The sequence below is a fragment of the Oncorhynchus tshawytscha genome, linkage group LG19, assembly GCF_018296145.1.
Source record: "Oncorhynchus tshawytscha isolate Ot180627B linkage group LG19, Otsh_v2.0, whole genome shotgun sequence".
Classification (NCBI taxonomy): domain Eukaryota; kingdom Metazoa; phylum Chordata; class Actinopteri; order Salmoniformes; family Salmonidae; genus Oncorhynchus; species Oncorhynchus tshawytscha.
Window position 1 is genome coordinate 57181614 of NC_056447.1, and position 25919 is coordinate 57207532.

At 47.3% G+C, this 25919-nt stretch overlaps 1 protein-coding gene across 1 annotated transcript in view; it reads right to left on the bottom strand.

Annotated features, from left to right (window-relative positions):
* The window catches only part of zmp:0000001167 (protein phosphatase 1 regulatory subunit 12A), a 73887-nt gene that overhangs the window by 34981 nt on the left and 12987 nt on the right, over positions 1-25919 (bottom strand). Inside the window, exons 2-10 of the mRNA XM_042301201.1 lie at positions 16153-16283; positions 15470-15588; positions 11828-11984; positions 6826-6970; positions 5788-5862; positions 5492-5577; positions 4575-4783; positions 2042-2049; positions 1619-1840 (exon numbers count right to left, since the gene is read on the bottom strand). Coding sequence (XP_042157135.1) covers positions 1619-1840; positions 2042-2049; positions 4575-4783; positions 5492-5577; positions 5788-5862; positions 6826-6970; positions 11828-11984; positions 15470-15588; positions 16153-16283 — 1152 coding nt within the window. The remainder of the gene's footprint in view (positions 1-1618; positions 1841-2041; positions 2050-4574; positions 4784-5491; positions 5578-5787; positions 5863-6825; positions 6971-11827; positions 11985-15469; positions 15589-16152; positions 16284-25919) is intronic.

A 25919-nucleotide genomic window follows, 5' to 3' on the forward strand; every position in this document is an offset into this window, starting at 1 on the left:
AGATGGTCCAGTCTAAGAGGTCAGTAGTGATGTAGTTGGTCCAGTCTAAGAGGTCAGTAGTGTATTAGAGGTGGTGATGTAGTTGGTCCAGTCTAAGAGGACAGTAGTGATGTCGTTGGTCCAGTCTAAGAGGTCAGTAGTGTATTAGAGGTGGTGATGTAGTTGGTCCAGTCTAAGAGGACAGTAGTGATGTAGTTGGTCCAGTCTAAGAGGACAGTAGTGATGTAGTTGGTCCAGTCTAAGAGGACAGTAGTGATGTAGATGGTCCAGTCTAAGAGGACAGTAGTGATGTAGATGGTCCAGTCTAAGAGGACAGTAGTGATGTAGATGGTCCAGTCTAAGAGGTCAGTAGTGTATTAGAGGTGGTGATGTAGTTGGTACAGTCTAAGAGGACAGTAGTGATGTCGTTGGTCCAGTCTAAGAGGTCAGTAGTGTATTAGAGGTGGTGATGTAGTTGGTCCAGTCTAAGAGGACAGTAGTGATGTAGTTGGTCCAGTCTAAGAGGACAGTAGTGATGTAGATGGTCCAGTCTAAGAGGACAGTAGTGATGTAGATGGTCCAGTCTAAGAGGACAGTAGTGATGTAGTTGGTCCAGTCTAAGAGGACAGTAGTGATGTAGTTGGTCCAGTCTAAGAGGACAGTAGTGATGTAGTTGGTCCAGTCTAAGAGATCAGTAGTGTATTAGAGGTGCTGATGTAGATGGTCCAGTCTAAGAGGACAGTAGTGATGCAGATGGTCCAGTCTAAGAGGTCAGTAGTGTATTAGAGGTGCTGATGTAGATGGTCCAGTCTAAGAGGACAGTAGTGATGTAGTTGGTCCAGTCTAAGAGGACAGTAGTGATGTAGTTGGTCCAGTCTAAGAGGACAGTAGTGATGTAGTTGGTCCAGTCTAAGAGGACAGTAGTGATGTAGATGGTCCAGTCTAAGAGGACAGTAGTGATGTAGTTGGTCCAGTCTAAGAGGACAGTAGTGATGTAGTTGGTCCAGTCTAAGAGGACAGTAGTGATGTAGTTGGTCCAGTCTAAGAGGCCAGTAGTGATGTAGATGGTCCAGTCTAAGAGGACAGTAGTGATGTAGTTGGTCCAGTCTAAGAGGACAGTAGTGATGTAGTTGCTCCAGTCTAAGAGGACAGTAGTGTATTAGAGGTAGTGATGTAGTTGGTCCAGTCTAAGATGTAGTTGTATTTCCTTGATTCCTTGTGTCCTCTCTCCTTGCTTACTTCTCTAAATAGATTGGAGGTTGTTTCGTGAAGGAAATGAGGAGAGGAATCAAAGAAATACAATGAGAGGAATCAAAGAAATACAATGAGAGGAATCAAGGGAATACAATGAGGAGAGGAATCAAGGGAATACAATGAGGAGACGAATCAAGGGAATACAATGAGGAGACGAATCAAGGGAATACAATGAGGAGAGGAATCAAGGGAATACAATGAGGAGACAAATCAAGGGAATACAATGAGGAGAGGAATCAAGGGAATACAACTCAAATTCACCCTGTGATGCTCCTGTACTGTATCCGTAAAGAATCAACAGTTGTCACAAATAATTCTCAGCCTGTGATGCTCCGGTACCTTTTAAAGGTGTGTTTTTACCATCAATGTGGTCTGGTTCCAGTACCTTGGTGTCTGTACTGGTGTCAGAGCTGAGGCGTGGGCTGGAGGCAGAGTGGATCATACCCAGGCTCGACTCAGGCGCCCTGCGGGTTGACTCCTGACTTGGGTCGGTGGTACCTGAAGGCCCCAGGGTTACGGAGCTGCCTGCTTTACGAAGAGAGGTCCTCCAGGAGCCAGGGGCTGAGCTAGGTGCTGCCTCTGGGGCTGGGGGCTTCCCTGGGTCCTGCTGCAGAAGGAGAGAGAGATTTTACGATTCACTGATCAAATCAACTTAGATTAATGACCTGCCAACAGAGGTAATAAAAGACAATTTACCAAATCACTTTAAATAGTCAATAGCAGAGTGCACAGGTTGTTCATCTGAGTCCCCCCCCCAGGCCGTAGCTGACTCCGTCACCAGGGAGATACCAAGTCATAGCTGCCCTACCCAGCATTCTGGCGTTCAAACACCAACAGAAACATACCTTTGTAACGGTGTTTCCTGAAGTGCTGGTTGCCATGGAGGTAGCGTGGGGGAGGAGCTGTTGCGTTTGTTGTTCAAGTTGTTGATGATCTCTCGGTTTTGGCTTTCTCTGCAACAATCACCATAAGCCAGTTAATGACATGATTCTCTACAACAATCACCATAAGAAATCAAATTCTCTAAACAATCAATAAGCCAGTTTTATTTCTCAACAATCACCATAAGCCAGTTAATGACAGATGTTAAACAATCACCATCAGCCAAATGACATGATTCTTCAATAGAAATCAAATCAAATCAATTTTATTTGTCACATACACATGGTTAGCAATGTTAATGCGAGTGTAGCGAAATAATCTAGTTCACTAACAATTCCAAAAAAACTACTGTCTTATACACAGTGTAAGGGGATAAAGAATATGTACATAAGGATATATGAATGAGTGATGGTACAGAGCAGCATAGGCAAGATACAGTAGATGATATCGAGTACAGTATATACATATGAGATGAGTATGTAAACCAAGTGGCATAGTTAAAGTGGCTATGATACATGTATTACATAAGGATGCAGTCGATGATATAGAGTACAGTATCTACGTATGCATATGAGATGAATAATGTAGGGTAAGTAACATTATATAAGGTAGCATTGTTTAAAGTGGCTAGTGATATATTTACATCATTTCCCATCAATTCCCATTATTAAAGTGGCTGGAGTTGAGTCAGTGTCATTGACAGTGTGTTGGCAGTAGCCACTCAATGTTAGTGGTGGCTGTTTAACAGTCTGATGGCCTTGAGATAGAAGCTGTTTTTCAGTCTCTCGGTCCCAGCTTTGATGCACCTGTACTGACCTCGCCTTCTGGATGACAGCGGGGTGAACAGGCAGTGGCTCGGGTGGTTGATGTCCTTGATGATCTTTATGGCCTTCCTGTAGCATCGGGTGGTGTAGGTGTCCTGGAGGTCAGGTAGTTTGCCCCCGGTGATGCGTTGTGCAGACCTCACTACCCTCTGGAGAGCCTTACGGTTGAGGGCGGTGCAGTTGCCATACCAGGCGGTGATACAGCCCGCCAGGATGCTCTCGATTGTGCATCTGTAGAAGTTTGTGAGTGCTTTTGGTGACAAGCCAAATTTCTTCAGCCTCCTGAGGTTGAAGAGGCGCTGCTGCGCCTTCCTCACGATGCTGTCTGTGTGAGTGGACCAATTCAGTTTGTCTGTGATGTGTATGCCGAGGAACTTAAAACTTGCTACCCTCTCCACTACTGTTCCATCGATGTGGATGGGGGTGTTCCCTCTGCTGTTTCCTGAAGTCCACAATCATCTCCTTAGTTTTGTTGACGTTGAGTGTGAGGTTATTTTCCTGACACCACACTCCGAGGGCCCTCACCTCCTCCCTGTAGGCCGTCTCGTCGTTGTTGGTAATCAAGCCTACCACTGTTGTGTCGTCCGCAAACTTGATGATTGAGTTGGAGGCGTGCGTGGCCACGCAGTCGTGGGTGAACAGGGAGTACAGGAGAGGGCTCAGAACGCACCCTTGTGGGGCCCCAGTGTTGAGGATCAGCGGGGGAGATGTTGTTGCCTACCCTCACCACCTGGGGGCGGCCCGTCAGGAAGTCCAGTACCCAGTTGCACAGGGCGGGGTCGAGACCCAGGGTCTCGAGCTTGATGACGAGCTTGGAGGGTACTATGGTGTTGAATGCCGAGCTGTAGTCGATGAACAGCATTCTCACATAGGTATTCCTCTTGTCCAGATGGGTTAGGGCAGTGTGCAGTGTGGTTGAGATTGCATCGTCTGTGGACCTATTTGGGCGGTAAGCAAATTGGAGTGGGTCTAGGGTGTCAGGTAGGGTGGAGGTGATATGGTCCTTGACTAGTCTCTCAAAGCACTTCATGATGACGGATGTGAGTGCTACGGGGCGGTAGTCGTTTAGCTCAGTTACCTTAGCTTTCTTGGGAACAGGAACAATGGTGGCCCTCTTGAAGCATGTGGGAACAGCAGACTGGTATAGGGATTGGTTGAATATGTCCGTAAACACACCGGCCAGCTGGTCTGCGCATGCTCTGAGGGCGCGGCTGGGGATGCCGTCTGGGCCTGCAGCCTTGCGAGGGTTAACACGTTTAAATGTCTTACTCACTTCGGCTGCAGTGAAGGAGAGACCGCATGTTTTCGTTGCAGGCCGTGTCAGTGGCACTGTATTGTCCTCAAAGCGGGCAAAAAAGTTATTTAGTCTGCCTGGGAGCAAGACATCCTGGTCCGTGACTGGGCTGGGTTTCTTCCTGTAGTCCGTGATTGACTGTAGACCCTGCCACATGCCTCTTGTGTCTGAGCCGTTGAATTGAGAAGTCCACATTGGGTTTCAGTCTTTAAGGCATCCGTCATGACAGGGTTTAGGTCCATTCCATTTCAACTCAGTAAACTCAAATGTTACTTCATGAATGGACTAGACTGAAATGGACTTTGACACCAGGGAAACTTCATTTTGTCTGAGTCTCTCACCTGATTCTGCATCGCTCTCAGACTCGTCCTCCTCTTCTTCTGAACTGGAGCTGCTGGAGGCTTGGGCCTGTCCCTGTGTCCCATGCTGAGTCTGTACCCCCTCCTCATCCTCATCCTCAGCAGGGCTGCTGGTCAGGGCAGGGGGAGGGTGCTTCTCTCTCTCGTGGAGGCAGATCTTCTCCCGGCTGCTCATACGAGAGATTGAGGTCCTGCAGGGGAGAGGATGACAGGTAGGCATGGAGGAACCAATCAGTGACGGAGATCACTAAGGGCGAAGACAATCCGTGTGTGTAAACAAAAACAAACAAAACCAGGATTTGGACTGTAACTGGATCCTGTGTGGGAGACTGAGGGACAGCTTAAATATATGAATACTATTGGATGACCAGGCCATCACTGTAAATAACAATGGTGTCTGATTCTATTGGTAGAGAGGTGTCAGGTGGGTAACAGACAGTGTGATACTATTGGTAGAGAGGTGTCAGGTGGGTAACAGACAGTGTGATTCTATTGGTAGAGAGGTGTCAGGTGGGTAACAGACAGTGTGATTCTATTGGTAGAGAGGTGTCAGGTGGGTAGACCGCGTCTGATTCTATTGGTAGAGAGGTGTCAGGTGGGTAACAGACAGTGTGATTCTATTGGTAGAGAGGTGTCAGGTGGGTAACAGACAGTGTGATTCTATTGGTAGAGAGGTGTCAGGTGGGTAACAGACAGTGTGATTCTATTGGTAGAGAGGTGTCAGGTGGGTAACAGACAGTGTGATTCTATTGGTAGAGAGGTGTCAGGTGGGTAAAAGACAGTGTCTGATTCTCTTGGCTCATATCAGTAACACACTAAGCTACATCTGTGGTTCTGTATCAGTGATTCCTAGGTGGGTAACAGACTGGCACAGACAACAGACATGCTGGGGCACTGACTTGCGTGGTCGAACCGATGCCATATTGATAGGAGGGCTGGTCTCGATGACAGGAGGCTGGGACAGCTTGGCTTTTTCTGTACGCAGCTAGAGAGATATACAGGAAGACATATAGTACCAGTGAAAAGTTTGGACGCCTACTTTTTCTTTAGTTTTACTATTTTATAAAATAACACACATGGAATCATGTAGTAACCCCCCCAAAAAATTGTTAAATAAATCAAAAATATATTTTATATTAATAGTAGTGCACTTTATAGGGCGTATGATGTCATTAGGATGGCGACAGAGACTTACAGAATTTTGTTTCTTTGTCAGCTCCTCCAGAGTGTCCACTAGGGTGTCATCTGCTACCTCTAGAGGAGTCTGTCCCTGGAACAAGGACACATATCATTTAGTGCATTGACATTATGAGTGTTCAAAATGGCACCCTATTCCCTGGATAATACACTACTTTAGTAGTGCGCTATATAGGGAATAGGGTTCCATAGGGCCCTGGTCTAAAGTAGTGCACTATATAGGGAATAGGGTTCTGATCTAAATTAGTGCACTATATATAGGGAATAGGGTTCTATAGGGCTCTGGTCTAAAGTAGTGCACTATATAGGGAATAGGGTTCTATAGGGCTCTGGTCTAAAGTAGTGCACTATATAGGGAATAGGGTTCTATAGGGCTCTGGTCTGGGCAAAGTAGTGCACTATATATAGGGAATAGGGTTCTATAGGGCTCTGGTCTAAAGTAGTGTATTATATAGGGAATAGGGTTCTATAGGGCTCTGGTCTAAAGTAGTGCACTATATAGGGAATAGGGTTCTGATCTAAATTAGTGCACTATATATAGGGAATAGGGTTCTATAGGGCTCTGGTCTAAAGTAGTGCACTATATAGGGAATAGGGTTCTATAGGGCTCTGGTCTAAAGTAGTGCACTATATAGGGAATAGGGTTCCATTTGTGTAACAATACTGCTGAGTCAGCATGTTGTATAGATGTGATTACATTGCATGAGCCGTTACATACTCAGTGTGATTGAGATGCTCCGTGTCTGGGCACATAGGGAGACTAATACACCCCAGACTGGAGGTGTCATAATACCCATAAAACCTAGCGGTCAAACAGGGAAATGCTTCCAATCTTTTTTCCACCATTCATTTTCCTTATAGGGGAAAACCTGTAGGTGTGACTTTTCGATAACCGTGTAAATCTCTCTCGGACAAGGTGACTTTTATCAATAAAATGCAGCTGTATTTACTCTCAGATTGGAACATGCTAATTAGCATGCGGGGGTGTACTTAATGTTTTGTACATTCAGAGAATGCGTGTATCTCTCCCACTCACCACGTTGTTGAGAGCAGCCATCTCACACATGTTGTCAGCCAGCAGAGAACACACCTCCTGCTGTCCCCAGTGAGCAGCAGCATGCAGGGCTGTCCAGCCATCCACATCACCACTGTCCAAATCCAGACCACACTGGAGCAGGACCCTGTGGGGGCGGGGGGGAGAGATGAACAGGGTGAGGGAGAGAGAGAGAGAGAGAGAGAGAGAGAGGGGAAGGGGAGAGAGAGAGAGATGGAGAGAGAGAGATAGAGAGAGAGATGAACAGGGTGAGGGAGAGAGAGAGAGGAAGGGGAGAGAGAGAGATGAACAGGGTGATAGCATGTTTAGTACGCGTAGCATGTTTAGTATGCGTAGCATGTTTAGCACGCGTAGCAAGTTTAGTATGTGTAGTATGTTTAGCATGTTTAGTATGCGTAGCATGTTTAGTATGTTTAGTATGTTTAGTATGCGTAGCAAGTTTAGTATGTGTAGTATGTTTAGCATGTTTAGTATGCGTAGCATGTTTAGTATGTTTAGTATGTTTAGTATGCGTAGCATGTTTAGCATGTTTAGTATGTTTAGTATGCGTAGCATGTTTAGTATGCATAGCATGTTTAGCATGTTTAGAATGCGTAGCATGTTTAGCATGTTTAGTATGCGTAGCATGTTTAGTATGCGTAGCATGTTTAGCATGTTTAGTATGCGTAGCATGTTTAGTATGCGTAGCATGTTTAGTATGTTTAGTACGCGTAGCATGTTTAGTATGCGTAGCATGTTTAGTATGTTTAGTATGCGTAGCATGTTTAGTATGCGTAGCATGTTTAGTATGCGTAGCATGTTTAGTATGCGTAGCATGTTTAGTATGCGTAGCATGTTTAGTATGCGTAGCATGTTTAGTATGCGTAGCATGTTTAGTATGCGTAGCATGTTTAGTATGCGTAGCATGTTTAGTATGTTTAGTATGTTTAGTATGCGTAGCATGTTTAGTATGCGTAGCATGTTTAGTATGCGTAGCATGTTTAGTATGCGTAGCATGTTTAGTATGCGTAGCATGTTTAGCATGTTTAGTATGCGTAGCATGTTTAGTATGCGTAGCATGTTTAGTATGCGTAGCATGTTTAGTATGCGTAGCATGTTTAGCATGTTTAGTATGTGTAGCATGTTTAGCATGTTTAGTATGTGTAGCATGTTTAGCATGTTTAGTATGCGTAGCATGTTTAGTATGCGTAGCATGTTTAGTATGCGTAGCATGTTTAGTATGTTTAGTACGTTTAGCATGTTTAGCATGTTTAGTATGCATAGCATGTTTAGTATGTGTAGCATGTTTAGCATGTTTAGTATGCATAGCATGTTTAGTATGTATGTGTAGCATGTTTAGTATGTTTAGTATGCGTAGCATGTTTAGTATGTTTAGCATGTTTAGTATGTTTAGTATGCATAGCATGTTTAGTATGCGTAGCATGTTTAGCATGTTTAGTATGTTTAGTATGTAGCATGTTTAGTATGCGTAGCATGTTTAGTATGTTTAGTATGCATAGCATGTTTAGTATGCGTAGCATGTTTAGCATGTTTAGTATGCGTAGCATGTTTAGTATGCATGTAGCATGTTTAGTATGTTTAGTATGCGTAGCATGTTTAGTATGCGTAGCATGTTTAGCATGTTTAGTATGCGTTTAGCATGTTTTTAGTATGTGTAGCATGTTTAGTATGCGTAGCATGTTTAGTATGTTTAGTATGTTTCATGTTTAGTATGCGTAGCATGTTTAGTATGTGTAGCATGTTTAGTATGCGTAGCATGTTTAGTATGTGTAGTATGTTTAGTATGCGTAGCATGTTTAGTATGTGTAGCATGTTTAGTATGCGTAGCATGTTTAGTATGTTTAGTATGTTTTGTATGCGTAGCATGTTTAGTATGCGTAGCATGTTTAGTATGCGTAGCATGTTTAGTATGCGTAGCATGTTTAGTTAGTATGTTTAGCATGTTTAGTATGCGTAGCATGTTTAGTATGCGTAGCATGTTGGGTATATGTAGTATGTTTAGTATGCGTAGCATGTTTAGTATGCGTAGTATGTTTAGTATACGTAGCATGTTTAGTATGTTTAGTATGCGTAGCATGTTTAGTATGTTTAGTATGCGTAGCATGTTTAGTATGCGTAGCATGTTTAGCATGTTTAGTATGCGTAGCATGTTTAGCATGTTTAGTATGTGTAGCATGTTTAGCATGTTTAGTATGTGTAGCATGTTTAGCATGTTTAGTATGCGTAGCATGTTTAGCATGTTTAGTATGCGTAGCATGTTTAGCATGTTTAGTATGTGTAGCATGTTTAGTATGCGTAGCATGTTTAGTATGTTTAGTACGCGTAGCATGTTGGGTATACGTAGTATGTTTAGTATGCGTAGCATGTTTAGTATGCGTAGCATGTTTAGTATACGTAGCATGTTTAGTATGTTTAGTATGCGTAGCATGTTTAGTATGCGTAGCATGTTTAGTATGCGTTTAGCAGGTTTAGTATGTTTAGTATGCGTAGCATGTTGGGTATACGTAGTATGTTTAGTATGTATAGCATGTTTAGTATGCGTAGCATGTTTAGTATGCGTAGCATGTTTAGTATGCGTAGCATGTTTAGTATGCGTAGCATGTTTGGTATACGTAGTATGTTTAGTATGTTTAGCATGTTTAGCATGCGTAGCATGTTTAGTATGCGTAGCATGTTTAGCATGTTTAGTACGCGTAGCATGTTTAGTATGTGTAGCATGTTTAGTACGCGTAGCATGTTTAGTATGTGTAGCATGTTTAGTATGCGTAGCATGTTTAGTATGTTTAGTATGCGTAGTATGTTTAGTATGCGTAGCATGTTTAGTATGTGTAGCATGTTTGGTATGCGTAGCATGTTTAGTATGTGTAGCATGTTTAGTATGCGTAGCATGTTTAGTATGTGTAGCATGTTTAGTATATGTTTAGTATGTTTAGCATGTTTAGCATGTGTAGTATGTTTAGTATGTTTAGTATGCGTAGCATGTTTAGTATGTGTAGTATGTTTAGTATGTTAGCATGTTTAGTATGTGTAGTATGTTTAGTATGCGTAGCATGTTTGGTATGTGTAGTATGTTTAGTATGTTTAGTATGCGTAGCATGTTTAGTATGTGTAGCATGTTTAGTATGCGTAGCATGTTTAGTATGCGTAGCATGTTTAGTATGCGTAGCATGTTTAGTATGCGTAGCATGTTTAGTATACGTAGCATGTTTAGTATGCGTAGCATGTTTAGTATGCGTAGCATGTTTAGTATGCGTAGCATGTTTAGCATGTTTAGTACGCGTAGCATGTTTAGTATGCGTAGCATGTTTAGTATGCGTAGCATGTTTAGTATGCGTAGCATGAATAGTATGTGTAGCATGTTTAGCATGTTTAGTATGCGTAGCATGTTTAGTATGCGTAGCATGTTTAGCATGTTTAGTACGCGTAGCATGTTTAGTATGCGTAGCATGTTTAGTATGTGTAGCATGTTTAGTATACGTAGCATGTTTAGTATGTTTAGTACGCGTAGTATATTTAGTATGTGTAGCATGTTTAGTATGCATAGCATGTTTAGTATGTTTGGTATGCGTAGCATGTTTAGCATGTTTACTGTTTACAGTGGGTCGGGTGACTAGTACCCGACCCACTGAGGGGCACCCGACCCACTGACTAGCACCTGACCCACTGACGAACACCTGACAAGCACCTGGCCCACTGACTAGCACCTGGCCCACTGACTAGCACCTGACCCACTGACGAACACCTGACAAGCACCTGGCCCACTGACTAGTACCTGGCCCACTGACTAGCACCTGACCCACTGACGAACACCTGACAAGCACCTGGCCCACTGACTAGCACCTGACCCACTGACTAGCACCTGACCCACTGACGAACACCTGACAAGCACCTGGCCCACTGACTAGCACCCGACGCTCACCTGACTAGCACCTGACCCACTGACGAACACCTGACAAGCACCCGGCCCACTGACTAGCACCCGGCCCACTGACTAGCACCCGGCCCACTGACTAGCACCCGGCCCACTGACTAGCACCTGACCCACTGACTAGCACCTGACCCACTGACGAACACCTGACGAGCACCTGGCCCACTGACTAGCACCTGACCCACTGACTAGCACCTGACCCACTGACGAACACCTGACCCAGCACCTGGCCCACTGACTAGCACCCGACCCACCTGACTAGCACCTGACCCACTGACGAACACCTAACGAGCACCCGACCCACTGACTAGCACCTGACCCACTGACTAGCACCTGACCCACTGACTAGCACCCGGCCCACTGACTAGCACCCGGCCCACTGACTAGCACCCGGCCCACTGACTAGCACCCGGCCCACTGACTAGCATCCGGCCCACTGACTAGCACCCGGCCCACTGACTAGCACCCGGCCCACTGACTAGCACCCGGCCCACTGACTAGCACCTGACCCACTGACGAACACCTGACGAGCACCTGGCCCACTGACTAGCACCTGACCCACTGACACACCTGACCCACTGACGAACACCTGACGAGCACCTGGCCCACTGACTAGCACCCGACGCACCTGACTAGCACCTGACCCACTGACTAACACCTAACGAGCACCTGACCCACTGACTAGCACCTGGCCCACCTGCACCCGGCCCACTGACTAGCACCTGACCCACTGACTAGCACCTGACCCACTGACTAGCACCTGGCTCACTGACTAGCACCTGGCCCACTGACTAGCACCTGGCCCACTGACTAGCACCTGACCCACTGACTAGCACCCGACCCACTGACTAGCACCTGACGAGCACCCAACCCACTGACTAGCACCCGACCCACTGACTAGCACCTGACGAGCACCCAACCCACTGACTAGCACCTAACCCACTGATTAGCACCTGACGAGCACCTGACCCACTGACTAGCACCTGACGAGCACCTGACCCACTGACTAGCACCTGACGAGCACCTGACCCACTGACGAGCACCTGACCCACTCACTTCATGACCTCTATGTAGCCCTTGGCAGCGGCCACGTGCAGCGCTGTGGCCTTGGTGTTAGGATGAGGTGTCAGCACGCCACTTCCTGCCAGCACCGCGTTGGCATCCGCCAGCATCACCCGCTCCTCTTCCCGACGTGCCATGTCCACGTCAACCCCTAAGAGAGAGGAAGAGGGACACATGCAACAGATAGGGACCCAGACTACATAATAATCCCTAGTTGACCTGCATCTAGAACACCCAGACTACATCATAATCCCTAGTTACCCTGCTTCTAGTATTATAGAACACCCAGACTACATAATAATCCCTAGTTACCCTGCTTCTAGTATTATAGAACACCCAGACTACATAATAATCCCTAGTTACCCTGCTTCTAGTATTATAGAACACCCAGACTACATAATAATCCCTAATTTACCCTGCATCTAGACCACCCAGACTACATAATAATCCCTAGTTACCCTGCTTCTAGTATTATAGAACACCCAGACTACATAATAATCCCTAGTTACCCTGCATCTAGAACACCCAGACTACATAATAATCCCTAGTTACCCTGCATCTAGAACACCCAGACTACATAATAATCCCTAGTTAAATCAAATCAAAAATCAAATCAAATCAAATTTTATTTGTCACATACACATGGTTAGCAGATGTTAATGCGAGTGTAGCGAAATGCTTGTGCTTCTAGTTCCGACAATGCAGTAATAACGAACAAGTAATCTAACTAACAATTCCAAAAAACTACTGTTTTATACACAGTGTAAGGGGATAAAGAATATGTACATAAGGATATATGAATGAGTGATGGTACAGAGCAGCATAGGCAAGATACAGTAGATGATATCGAGTACAGTATATACATATGAGATGAGTATGTAAACCAAGTGTCATAGTTAAAGTGGCTAGTGATACATGTATTACATAAGGATGCAGTCGATGATATAGAGTACAGTATCTACGTATGCATATGAGATGAATAATGTAGGGTAAGTAACATTATATAAGGTAGCATTGTTTAAAGTGGCTAGTGATATATTTACATCATTTCCCATCAATTCCCATTATTAAAGTGGCTGGAGTAGAGTCAGTGTCATTGACAGTGTGTTGGCAGTAGCCACTCAATGTTAGTGGTGGCTGTTTAACAGTCTGATGGCCTTGAGATAGAAGCTGTTTTTCAGTCTCTCGGTCCCAGCTTTGATGCACCTGTACTGACCTCGCCTTCTGGATGACAGCGGGGTGAACAGGCAGTGGCTCGGGTGGTTGATGTCCTTGATGATCTTTATGGCCTTCCTGTAGCATCGGGTGGTGTAGGTGTCCTGGAGGGCAGGTAGTTTGCCCCCGGTGATGCGTTGTGCAGACCTCACTACCCTCTGGAGAGCCTTACGGTTGAGGGCGGTGCAGTTGCCATACCAGGCGGTGATACAGCCCGCCAGGATGCTCTCGATTGTGCATCTGTAGAAGTTTGTGAGTGCTTTTGGTGACAAGCCGAATTTCTTCAGCCTCCTGAGGTTGAAGAGGCGCTGCTGCGCCTTCCTCACGATGCTGTCTGTGTGAGTGGACCAATTCAGTTTGTCTGTGATGTGTATGCCGAGGAACTTAAAACTTGCTACCCTCTCCACTACTGTTCCATCGATGTGGATGGGGGGGTGTTCCCTCTGCTGTTTCCTGAAGTCCACAATCATCTCCTTAGTTTTGTTGACGTTGAGTGTGAGGTTATTTTCCTGACACCACACTCCGAGGGCCCTCACCTCCTCCCTGTAGGCTGTCTCGTCGTTGTTGGTAATCGAGCCTACCACTGTTGTGTCGTCCGCAAACTTGATGATTGAGTTGGAGGCGTGCGTGGCCACGCAGTCGTGGGTGAACAGGGAGTACAGGAGAGGGCTCAGAACGCACCCTTGTGGGGCCCCAGTGTTGAGGATCAGCGGGGAGGAGATGTTGTTGCCTACCCTCACCACCTGGGGCGGCCCGTCAGGAAGTCCAGTACCCAGTTGCACAGGGCGGGGTCGAGACCCAGGGTCTCGAGCTTGATGACGAGCTTGGAGGGTACTATGGTGTTGAATGCCGAGCTGTAGTCGATGAACAGCATTCTCACATAGGTATTCCTCTTGTCCAGATGGGTTAGGGCAGTGTGCAGTGTGGTTGAGATTGCATCGTCTGTGGACCTATTTGGGCGGTAAGCAAATTGGAGTGGGTCTAGGGTGTCAGGTAGGGTGGAGGTGATATGGTCCTTGACTAGTCTCTCAAAGCACTTCATGATGACGGATGTGAGTGCTACGGGGCGGTAGTCGTTTAGCTCAGTTACCTTAGCTTTCTTGGGAACAGGAACAATGGTGGCCCTCTTGAAGCATGTGGGAACAGCAGACTGGTGTAGGGATTGATTGAATATGTCCGTAAACACACCGGCCAGCTGGTCTGCGCATGCTCTGAGGGCGCGGCTGGGGATGCCGTCTGGGCCTCCAGCCTTGCGAGGGTTAACACGTTTAAATGTCTTACTCACTTCGGCTGCAGTGAAGGAGAGACCGCATGTTTTCATTGCAGGCCGTGTCAGTGGCACTGTATTGTCCTCAAAGCGGGCAAAAAAGTTATTTAGTCTGCCTGGGAGCAAGACATCCTGGTCCGTGACTGGGCTGGGTTTCTTCCTGTAGTCCGTGATTGACTGTAGACCCTGCCACATGCCTCTTGTGTCTGAGCCGTTGAATTGAGATTCTACTTTGTCTCTGTACTGGCGCTTAGCTTGTTTGATAGCCTTGCGGAGGGAATAGCTGCACTGTTTGTATTCAGTCATGTTACCAGACACCTTGCCCTGATTAAAAGCAGTGGTTCACGCCTTCAGTTTCACACGAATGCTGCCATCAATCCACGGTTTCTGGTTAGGGAATGTTTTAATCGTTGCTATGGGAACGACATCTTCAACGCACGTTCTAATGAACTCGCACACCGAATCAGCGTATTCGTCAATGTTGTTGTCTGACGCAATACGAAACATCTCCCAGTCCACGTGATGGAAGCAGTCTTGGAGTGTGGAATCAGCTTGGTCAGACCAGCGTTGGACAGACCTCAGCGTGGGAGCTTCTTGTTTTAGTTTCTGTCTGTAGGCAGGGATCAACAAAATGGAGTCGTGGTCAGCTTTTCCGAAAGGGGGGCGGGGCAGGGCCTTATATGCGTCGCGGAAGTTAGAGTAACAATGACAACAAGTAGTAACAACAACTAATATTCAGTAGTTCTTCTCGGCTGTATGTAATGAAACCTAAGATGACCTGGGGTACTAGTGTAAGAAAAAACACGTAAAAAAACAAAAAACTGCATAGTTTCCTAGGAACGCGAAGCGAGGCGGCCATCTCTGTCGGCGCCGGAAGTAAAGTTACCCTGCATCTAGAACACCCAGACTACATAATAATCCCTAGTTACCCTGCATCTAGTATTATAGAACACCCAGACTACATAATAATCCCTAGTTACCCTGCTTCTAGAACAACAAGACTACATAATAATCCCTAGTTACCCTGCCTCTAGTATTATAGAACACCCAGACTACATAATAATCCCTAGTTACCCTGCTTCTAGGTCTCTCCCTATAGCATCGTCAGGGGGGTAATGACTATGTTAATATGGGTCATTGTGTTAACACCCTACCTTGTTTCTTGATCTCCCCCTTCAACAGTCTCTCCATAGCATCCTCAGTGACCACATCCAGAGGAAGCTCTCCTTCACTGTTCACCGCCCCCACACGTGCACCGTGCTCTATCAGGTACCTGCAACATAGACACACAACATAATGGTTCCTACACACAACATAATGGTTCCTACACACAACATAATGGTTCCTACACACAACATAATGGTTCCTACACACAACATAATGGTTCCTATACACAACATAATGGTTCCTACTCACAACATAATGGTTCCTACTCACAACATAATGGTTCCTACTCACAACATAATGGTTCCTACTCACAACATAATGGTTCCTACTCACAACATAATGGTTCCTACTCACAACATAATGGTTCCTACTCACAACATAATGGTTCCTACTCACAACATAATGGTTCCTACTCACAACATAATGTTCCTACTCACAACATAATAGTTCCTACAAACAACACCACATCAATATCAATGTATTGCACAGTGCAGTGGTTCTTCATCCTGGTCCCAAGGGGTGCATATTTAACACTACACACCTGATTCCACTGATCAAAGGTTTGATGATGATTAGTTGAGTCAGGTGTGCAACCCCCTTTGGGGTCCTCTGGACCAGGATGTAGAACCAGTAGTATAGTGGAACGGTGTAATATTAAATAGACACCCACTTGGTGATCTGTATGAACCCACAGGAGGCAGCAGCGTGGAGGGGAGTCCACCCCTCGTTGTCCCCCCGATTCACATCACTCCCACTCTCCACCAGGAACTGGACCATCTCTGCATTCTCATCTATACACGCCTGGAGAGGACAGGAAACACATTGGAAGGTGAGAGGACAGGAAACACATTGGAAGGTGAGAGGAGAGAGGACAGGAAACACATTGGAAGGTGAGAGGAGAGAGGACAGGAAACACATTGGAAGGTGAGAGGACAGGAAACACATTGGAAGGTGAGAGGAGAGAGGACAGGAAACACATTGGAAGGTGAGAGGAGAGAGGACAGGAAACACATTGGAAGGTGAGAGGACAGGAAACACATTGGAAGGTGAGAGGACAGGAAACACATTGGAAGGTGAGAGGAGAGAGGACAGGAAACACATTGGAAGGTGAGAGGACAGGAAACACATTGGAAGGTGAGAGGACAGGAAACACATTGGAAGGTGAGAGGAGAGAGGAAGGAAACACATTGGAAGGTGAGAGGAGAGAGGACAGGAAACACATTGGAAGGTGAGAGGAGAGAGGACAGGAAACACATTGGAAGGTGAGAGGAGAGAGGACAGGAAACACATTGGAAGGTGAGAGGAGAGAGGACAGGAAACACATTGGAAGGTGAGAGGAGAGAGGACAGGAAACACATTGGAAGGTGAGAGGAGAGAGGACAGGAAACACATTGGAAGGTGAGAGGAGAGAGGACAGGAAACACATTGGAAGGTGAGAGGACAGGAAACACATTGGAAGGTGAGAGGACAGGAAACACATTGGAAGGTGAGAGGAGAGAGGACAGGAAACACATTGGAAGGTGAGAGGACAGGAAACACATTGGAAGGTGAGAGGAGAGAGGACAGGAAACACATTGGAAGGTGAGAGGAGAGAGGACAGGAAACACATTGGAAGGTGAGAGGAGAGAGGACAGGAAACACATTGGAAGGTGAGAGGACAGGAAACACATTGGAAGGTGAGAGGACAGGAAACCTTGATTAGAAACACATTGGAAGATGAGAGGAGAGAGACAGGAAACACATTGGAAGGTGAGAGGAGAGAGGACAGGAAACACATTGGAAGGTGAGAGGAGAGAGGACAGGAAACACATTGGAAGGTGAAAACAGGAAACACATTGGAAGGTGAGAGGAGAGAGGACAGGAAACACATTGGAAGGTGAGAGGAGAGAGGACAGGAAACACATTGGAAGGTGAGAGGACAGGAAACACATTGGAAGGTGAGAGGACAGGAAACACATTGGAAGGTGAGAGGAGAGGGACAGGAAACACATTGGAAGGTGAGAGGACAGGAAACACATTGGAAGGTGAGAGGAGAGAGGACAGGAAACACATTGGAAGGTGAGAGGACAGGAAACACATTGGAAGGTGAGAGGAGAGAGGACAGGAAACACATTGGAAGGTGAGAGGAGAGAGGACAGGAAACACATTGGAAGGTGAGAGGAGAGAGGACAGGAAACACATTGGAAGGTGAGAGGAGAGAGGACAGGAAACACATTGGAAGGTGAGAGGAGAGAGGACAGGAAACACATTGGAAGGTGAGAGGAGAGAGGACAGGAAACACATTGGAAGGTGAGAGGAGAGAGGACAGGAAACACATTGGAAGGTGAGAGGAGAGAGGACAGGAAACACATTGGAAGGTGAGAGGAGAGAGGACAGGAAACACATTGGAAGGTGAGAGGACAGGAAACACATTGGAAGGTGAGAGGACAGGAAACACATTGGAAGGTGAGAGGACAGGAAACACATTGGAAGGTGAGAGGACAGGAAACACATTGGAAGGTGAGAGGAGAGAGGACAGGAAACACATTGGAAGGTGAGAGGAAGAGGACAGGAAACACATTGGAAGGTGAGAGGAGAGAGGACAGGAAACACATTGGAAGGTGAGAGGAGAGAGGACAGGAAACACATTGGAAGGTGAGAGGACAGGAAACACATTGGAAGGTGAGAGGACAGGAAACACATTGGAAGGTGAGAGGACAGGAAACACATTGGAAGGTGAGAGGAGAGAGGACAGGGCACATTGGAAGGTGAGAGGAGAGAGGACAGGAAACACATTGGAAGGTGAGAGGAGAGAGGACAGGAAACACATTGGAAGGTGAGAGGAGAGAGGACAGGAAACATATTGGAAGGTGAGAGGAGGAGGACAGGAAACACATTGGAAGGTGAGAGGAGAGGGACAGGAAACACATTGGAAGGTGAAGGAGAGAGGGGAAACACATTGGAAGGTGAGAGGACAGGAAACACATTGGAAGGTGAGAGGAGAGAGGACAGGAAACACATTGGAAGGTGAGAGGAGAGAGGACAGGAAACACATTGGAAGGTGAGAGGAGAGAGGACAGGAAACACATTGGAAGGTGAGAGGAGAGAGGACAGGAAACACATTGGAAGGTGAGAGGAGAGAGGACAGGAAACACATTGGAAGGTGAGAGGAGAGAGGACAGGAAACACATTGGAAGGTGAGGAGAGAGGACAGGAAACACATTGGAAGGTGAGAGGAGAGAGGACAGGAAACACATTGGAAGGTGAGAGGACAGGAAACACATTGGAAGGTGAGAGGACAGGAAACACATTGGAAGGTGAGAGGACAGGAAACACATTGGAAGGTGAGAGGAGAGAGGACAGGAAACACATTGGAAGGTGAGAGGAGGGGACAGGAAACACATTGGAAGGTGAGAGGAGAGAGGACAGGAAACACATTGGAAGGTGAGAGGAGAGAGGACAGGAAACATATTGGAAGGTGAGAGGAGAGAGGACAGGAAACACATTGGAAGGTGAGAGGAGAGAGGACAGGAAACACATTGGAAGGTGAGAGGAGAGGGACAGGAAACACATTGGAAGGTGAGAGGACAGGAAACACATTGGAAGGTGAGAGGAGAGGGACAGGAAACACATTGGAAGGTGAGAGGAGAGAGGACAGGAAACACATTGGAAGGTGAGAGGAGAGAGGACAGGAAACACATTGGAAGGTGAGAGGAGAGAGGACAGGAAACACATTGGAAGGTGAGAGGAGAGAGGACAGGAAACACATTGGAAGGTGAGAGGAGAGAGGACAGGAAACACATTGGAAGGTGAGAGGAGAGAGGACAGGAAACACATTGGAAGGTGAGAGGAGAGAGGACAGGAAACACATTGGAAGGTGAGAGGACAGGAAACACATTGGAAGGTGAGAGGAGAGAGGACAGGAAACACATTGGAAGGTGAGAGGAGAGAGGACAGGAAACACATTGGAAGGTGAGAGGAGAGAGGACAGGAAACACATTGGAAGGTGAGAGGAGAGAGGACAGGAAACACATTGGAAGGTGAGAGGAGAGAGGACAGGAAACACATTGGAAGGTGAGAGGAGAGAGGACAGGAAACACATTGGAAGGTGAGAGATGTAAGTGACCTTGATTAGAAACCAGGTTTTAAAAGCATACTGTGAGTTGTGGGTCTAATGAGGCCTTCATCAGACAATACACGATCAAACGCTAAATCTTTACACATTGATTAAAACATTTTTCCTCGACCTAGAGAGGGGGAACAGAGACTTGTTAGAGATGAGATTGTGGTTTCAATGGCTAAATGGATTAGTGCATGGTGCTAGCAACACCGGGGTTTTGGGTTTAATTCCCAGATGGGCCATTGAATAAATACAGTCTCTGTCAATGTTGACATTTCTGTCCCATCACATAAAAGCATCTGCTAAAATAACCATATTTCTTATTCTGGACAACTTTGGACTATGTAAGACAATAAGAGGTGTTTATGTTTCATTTCCAACTCAATTCTGCCCACTTGATTAGTGGCTCCTGGATAACTAACTAGTCTCTAAAGGGCCTGGAGTCTGTCTGTCTGTCTCTAAAGGGCCTGGAGTCTGTCTGTCTGTCTCTAAAGGGCCTGGAGTGTCTGTCTGTCTCTAAAGGGCCTGGAGTCTGTCTGTCTGTCTCTAAAGGGCCTGGAGTGTCTGTCTGTCTCTAAAGAGCCTGGAGTGTCTGTCTGTCTCTAAAGGGCCTGGAGTGTCTGTCTGTCTGTCTTTAAAGGGCCTGGAGTGTCTGTCTGTCTGTCTCTAAAGGGCCTGGAGTGTCTGTCTGTCTGTCTCTAAAGGGCCTGGAGTGTCTGTCTGTCTGTCTCTAAAGGGCCTGGAGTGTTTGTCTGTCTCTAAAGGGCCTGGAGTGTCTGTCTGTCTGTCTCTAAAGGGCCTGGAGTGTCTGTCTGTCTGTCTCTAAAGGGCCTGGAGTGTCTGTCTGTCTGTCTCTAAAGGGCCTGGAGTGTCTGTCTGTCTGTCTCTAAAGGGCCTGGAGTGTCTGTCTGTCTGTCTCTAAAGGGCCTGGAGTGTCTGTCTGTCTGTCTTTAAAGGGCCTGGAGTGTCTGTCTGTCTCTAAAGGGCCTGGAGTGTCTGTCTGTCTGTCTCTAAAGGGCCTGGAGTGTCTGTCTGTCTGTCTCTAAAGGGCCTGGAGTGTTTGTCTGTCTCTAAAGGGCCTGGAGTGTCTGTCTGTCTGTCTGTCCTGGAGTGTCTGTCTGTCTGTCTCTAAAGGGCCTGGAGTGTCTGTCTGTCTGTCTCTAAAGGGCCTGGAGTGTCTGTCTGTCTGTCTTTAAAGGGCCTGGAGTGTCTGTCTGTCTGTCTCTAAAGGGCCTGGAGTGTCTGTCTGTCTGTCTCTAAAGGGCCTGGTCTGTGTCTGTCTGTCTGTCTGTCTGTCTGTCTGTCTGTCTGTCTGTCTGTCTGTCTGTCTCTAAAGGGCCTGGAGTGTCTGTCTGTCTGTCTCTAAAGGGCCTGGAGTGTCTGTCTGTCTCTAAAGGGCCTGGAGTGTCTGTCTGTCTCTAAAGGGCCTGGAGTGTCTATCTGTCTGTCTGTCTGTCTGTCTCTAAAGGGCCTGGAGTGTCTGTCTGTCTCTAAAGGGCCTGGAGTGTCTGTCTGTCTGTCTGTCTCTAAAGGGCCTGGAGTGTCTGTCTGTCTCTAAAGGGCCTGGAGTGTCTGTCTGTCTCTAAAGGGCCTGGAGTGTCTATCTGTCTCTAAAGGGTCTGCGATGGGAAGGGAGACAAAATAGAAGAAGAAGGTACCAGGTTAGGATTTGATGTTGCATGGGTAGTAGGTTAGGATTTAATTTGGGGTTGCAGGGTACTAGGTTCGGATTTGACTCCAGACCTCACGCTGAACTAATAAACGACTCCAGACCTCACGCTGAACTAATAAACGACTCCAGACCTCAGGCTGAACTAATAAACGACTCCAGACCTCACGCTGAACTAATAAACGACTCCAGACCTCACGCTGAACCACTAAACGACTCCAGACCTCACGCTGAACCAATAAACGACTCCAGACCTCAGGCTGAACTAATAAACGAGTCCAGACCTCACGCTGAACTAATAAACGACTCCAGACCTCACGCTGAACCAATAAACAAGTCCAGACCTCACGCTGAACCACTAAACGAGTCCAGACCTCACGCTGAACCAATAAACGAGTCCAGACCTCACACTGAACTAATAAACGACTCCAGACCTCACGCTGAACTAATAAACGACTCCAGACCTCACGCTGAACTAATAAACGAGTCCAGACCTCACGCTGAACTAATAAACGAGTCCAGACCTCACGCTGAACTAATAAACGACTCCAGACCTCACGCTGAACTAATAAACGACTCCAGACCTCACGCTGAACTAATAAACGACTCCAGACCTCACGCTGAACTAATAAACGACTCCAGACCTCACGCTGAACTAATAAACGAGTCCAGACCTCACGCTGAACTAATAAACGAGTCCAGACCTCACGCTGAACTAATAAACGAGTCCAGACCTCACGCTGAACTAATAAACGACTCCAGACCTCACGCTGAACTAATAAACGACTCCAGACCTCACGCTGAACTAATAAACGACTCCAGACCTCACGCTGAACCAATAAACGACTCCAGACCTCACGCTGAACTAATAAACGACTCCAGACCTCACGCTGAACTAATAAACGACTCCAGACCTCACGCTGAACTAATAAACGACTCCAGACCTCACGCTGAACTAATAAACGACTCCAGACCTCACGCTGAACTAATAAACGACTCCAGACCTCACGCTGAACTAATAAACGACTCCAGACCTCACGCTGAACTAATAAACGACTCCAGACCTCACGCTGAACTAATAAACGACTCCAGACCTCACGCTGAACTAATAAATGACTCCAGACCTCACGCTGAACCACTTACTCCAGTTTCCAGTGTGAGATCCCCGCTCTGCCATTTACTTGGACTGGGAAGGCCAACCGTCAATAAGCCATTCTCTAAGAGGCTTTCCTTTTCAAATCAACCAATTACAAAGCTATTTTAAGTCCACTTCCTCGTTCATAAAGTGAGATCATTGGTTGACTGGAACAATAAAAATAAACTTACCCTACACCACATTACATAGACTTAGAGCTTTGTAAAACCTAGAGCTAATTTACTGTAGCGAGAGAGAGAGAGGAACAGGGAGAGCCCCTCCAGGCTAATACTATACTCCTCTCACCGCAACATAGTCCAAGTACCTATTCCCCATAGGGGCCTGGTCTAAAGTAGTGCACTATATAGGGAATAGGGTTCTATAGGGCTCCGGTCTAAAGTAGTGTACTATTTAGGGAATAGGGTTCTATAGGGCTCTGGTCTAAAGTAGTGTACTATATAGGGAATAGGGTTCTATAGGGCCCTGGGCTAAAGTAGTGCACTATATAGGGAATAGGGTTCTATAGGGCTCTGGGCTAAAGTAGTGTACTATATAGGGAATAGGGTTCTATAGGGCCCTGGTCTAAAGTAGTGCACTATATAGGGAATAGGGTTCTATAGGGCCCTGGGCTAAAGTAGTGTACTATATAGGGAATAGGGTTCTATAGGGCCCTGGTCTAAAGTAGTGCACTATATAGGGAATAGGGTTCTATAGGGCTCTGGTCTAAAGTAGTGCACTATATAGGGAATAGGGTTCTATAGGGCCCTGGGCTAAAGTAGTGTACTATATAGGGAATAGGGTTCTATAGGGCCCTGGTCTAAAGTAGTGCACTATATAGGGAATAGGGTTCTATAGGGCTCTGGTCTAAAGTAGTGCACTATATAGGGAATAGGGTTCTATTTGGGACTCAGCCTACTCCCCTCCACGGGCCAACTAGCTGAATGAACAAGAGGATATTTCTCGTCTCTTTCTCCTTGTTGTTGTCCTTCTCTTTCTCCTTGTTGTGAATGTGGCTGTGCAGTTTTCTACCAGTGGTTCAACGGTTCCTTCACTGGGTCATCAAGTAACTCGGTCATTGTGGAAATGGAGCAGCAGCAGCTGTTAGAGGGAGAATGTTTTCCATTTCTTCATCTGAAATTCCCAAAGTCCATCGGGATTGGAAAGGGAGAAACAGAGGAAGACTGAGGGAGAGAGAGAAGAGGGGAGGAAGGGGGAGAGAGAGACAGAGAGAGAGAAGTCCCCACCATCGGGATTGGAAAGGGAGAAACAGAGGAAGACTGAGGGAGAGAGAGAGAGAGAGGATGAGGGGAGGAAGGGGGAGAGAGAGACAGAGAGAGAGAAGTCCCCACCATCGGGATTGGAAAGGGAGAAACAGAGGAAGACTGAGGGAGAGAGAGAGAAGAGGGGAGGAAGGGGGAGAGAGAGACAGAAGTCCCCACCATCGGGATTGGAAAGGGAGAAACAGAGGAAGACTGAGGGAGAGAGAGAGAAGAGGGGAGGAAGGGGGAGAGAGAGACAGAGAGAGAGAGAGAAGAGGGGAGGAAGGGGGAGAGAGAGAGAGAGAGAGAAGAGGGGAGGAAGGGGGAGAGAGAGACAGAGAGAGAGAAGTCCCCACCATCGGGATTGGAAAGGGAGAAACAGAGGAAGACTGAGGGAGAGAGAGAGAAGAGGGGAGGAAGGGGGAGAGAGAGACAGAAGTCCCCACCATCGGGATTGGAAAGGGAGATACAGAGGGAGATTGAGGGAGAGAGAGAGAGAGAGAGAAGAGGGGAGGAAGGGGGAGAGAGACAGAGAGAGAGAGAGAGAGAGAGAAGAGGGGAGGAAGGGGGGAGAGAGAGAGAGAGAGAGAGAGAGAGAGAGAGAGAGAGAGAAGAGGGGAGGAAGGGGGAGAGAGAGAGCGAAGAGAGGAGGAAGGGGGAGAGAGAGACAGAGGGAGGGAAGAGGGAAACGAGGGGGCAGAGGAGAGAGAAGACAGAGGCTTTAGATGGAAAGTGGGTGGAAAGTTTGGAGTGAGGGCCTATATTTAATTATCGTTGCCATGCAACTAGTGAGCAACAAAGGAGAAAGGGATGGATGGCACTGGGTGACAGCAGGACCAGACCGAAGTATAGTCTGCTTCCCAACGAACACCCTGTTCCCTTCAAAAGAAGTGTACTACGTAGGGAACATGGCGCCATTTGGTACGTACATCTAGAGAAGAGAGCAGTTGCAAGGACACGTGCAAAAGACCGCAACCTCACATCTCACACAGACACGTTCTCATCACTAGAACAACAGGCCACAGGAAAGTGGAGATGAAATAGTCTGGTTTCGGATGGTAAACCCACATTGCTGTGAAAGGACAAGAGAATTCTACTATAATTGATCATGATGATAGTGATTGTGTCATGGATGGGGGGGTCAAGTAGCATAGCCGATACAGAAACAATGTCAGAAGACGTTTGAAATAAAATGGTGCGATTGCTCCAGACTGATAGTTTTCAGTAGATGGTTTAAGGAGCGTGAATGTCCAGACCTTAGTCTTCCTCTATATTCATTAGACCAGCATAGATGAGATGTGTGACTACCAACCATTTTTTCTAGACACAGGCCCATCCTCTCACTGGACTGGGGAGGGGGGTCGTCACAGGCCCAAACTCTCACTGGACTGGGGAGGGGGGGTCGTCACAGGCCCATCCTCTCACTGGACTGGGGGGGGGTTCGTCACAGGCCCATCCTCTCACTGGACTGGGGGAGGGGGTCGTCACAGGCCCATCCTCTCACTGGACTGGGGGGAGGGGTTTCGTCACAGGCCCATCCTCTCACTGGACTGAGGGGGTCGTCACAGGCCCATCCTCTCACTGGACTGGGGGGGGAGGGTCGTCATAGGCCCATCCTCTCACTGGACTGGGGGGTCGTCACAGGCCCATCCTCTCACTGGACTGGGGGGGGTCGTCATAGGCCCATCCTCTCACTGGACTGGGGGGTTTCGTCATAGGCCCATCCTCTCACTGGACTGAGGGGGGTCGTCATAGGCCCATCCTCTCACTGGACTGAGGGGGGGGGGTCGTCATAGGCCCATCCTCTCACTGGACTGGGGGGGTCGCGTCATAGGTCCATCCTCTCACTGGACTGAGGGGGGATCGTCATAGGCCCATCCTCTCACTGGACTGGGGGGGGGGTCGTCATAGGCCCATCCTCTCACTGGACTGAGGGGGGTCGTCATAGGCCCATCCTCTCACTGGACTGAGGGGGGTCGTCATAGGCCCATCCTCTCACTGGACTGAGGGGGTCGTCATAGGCCCATCCTCTCACTGGACTGGGGGGTCGTCATAGGCCCATCCTCTCACTGGACTGAGGGGGGTCGTCATAGGCCCATCCTCTCACTGGACTGGGGGGGTCGTCATAGGCCCATCCTCTCACTGGACTGAGGGGGTCGTCATAGGCCCATCCTCTCACTGGACTGGGGGGGGTCGTCATAGGCCCAACGCGATCATAAAAAAACATTCCTCCAATATTAAAGTGCATTGGAGATCACTCCACACGTAAGGTGCA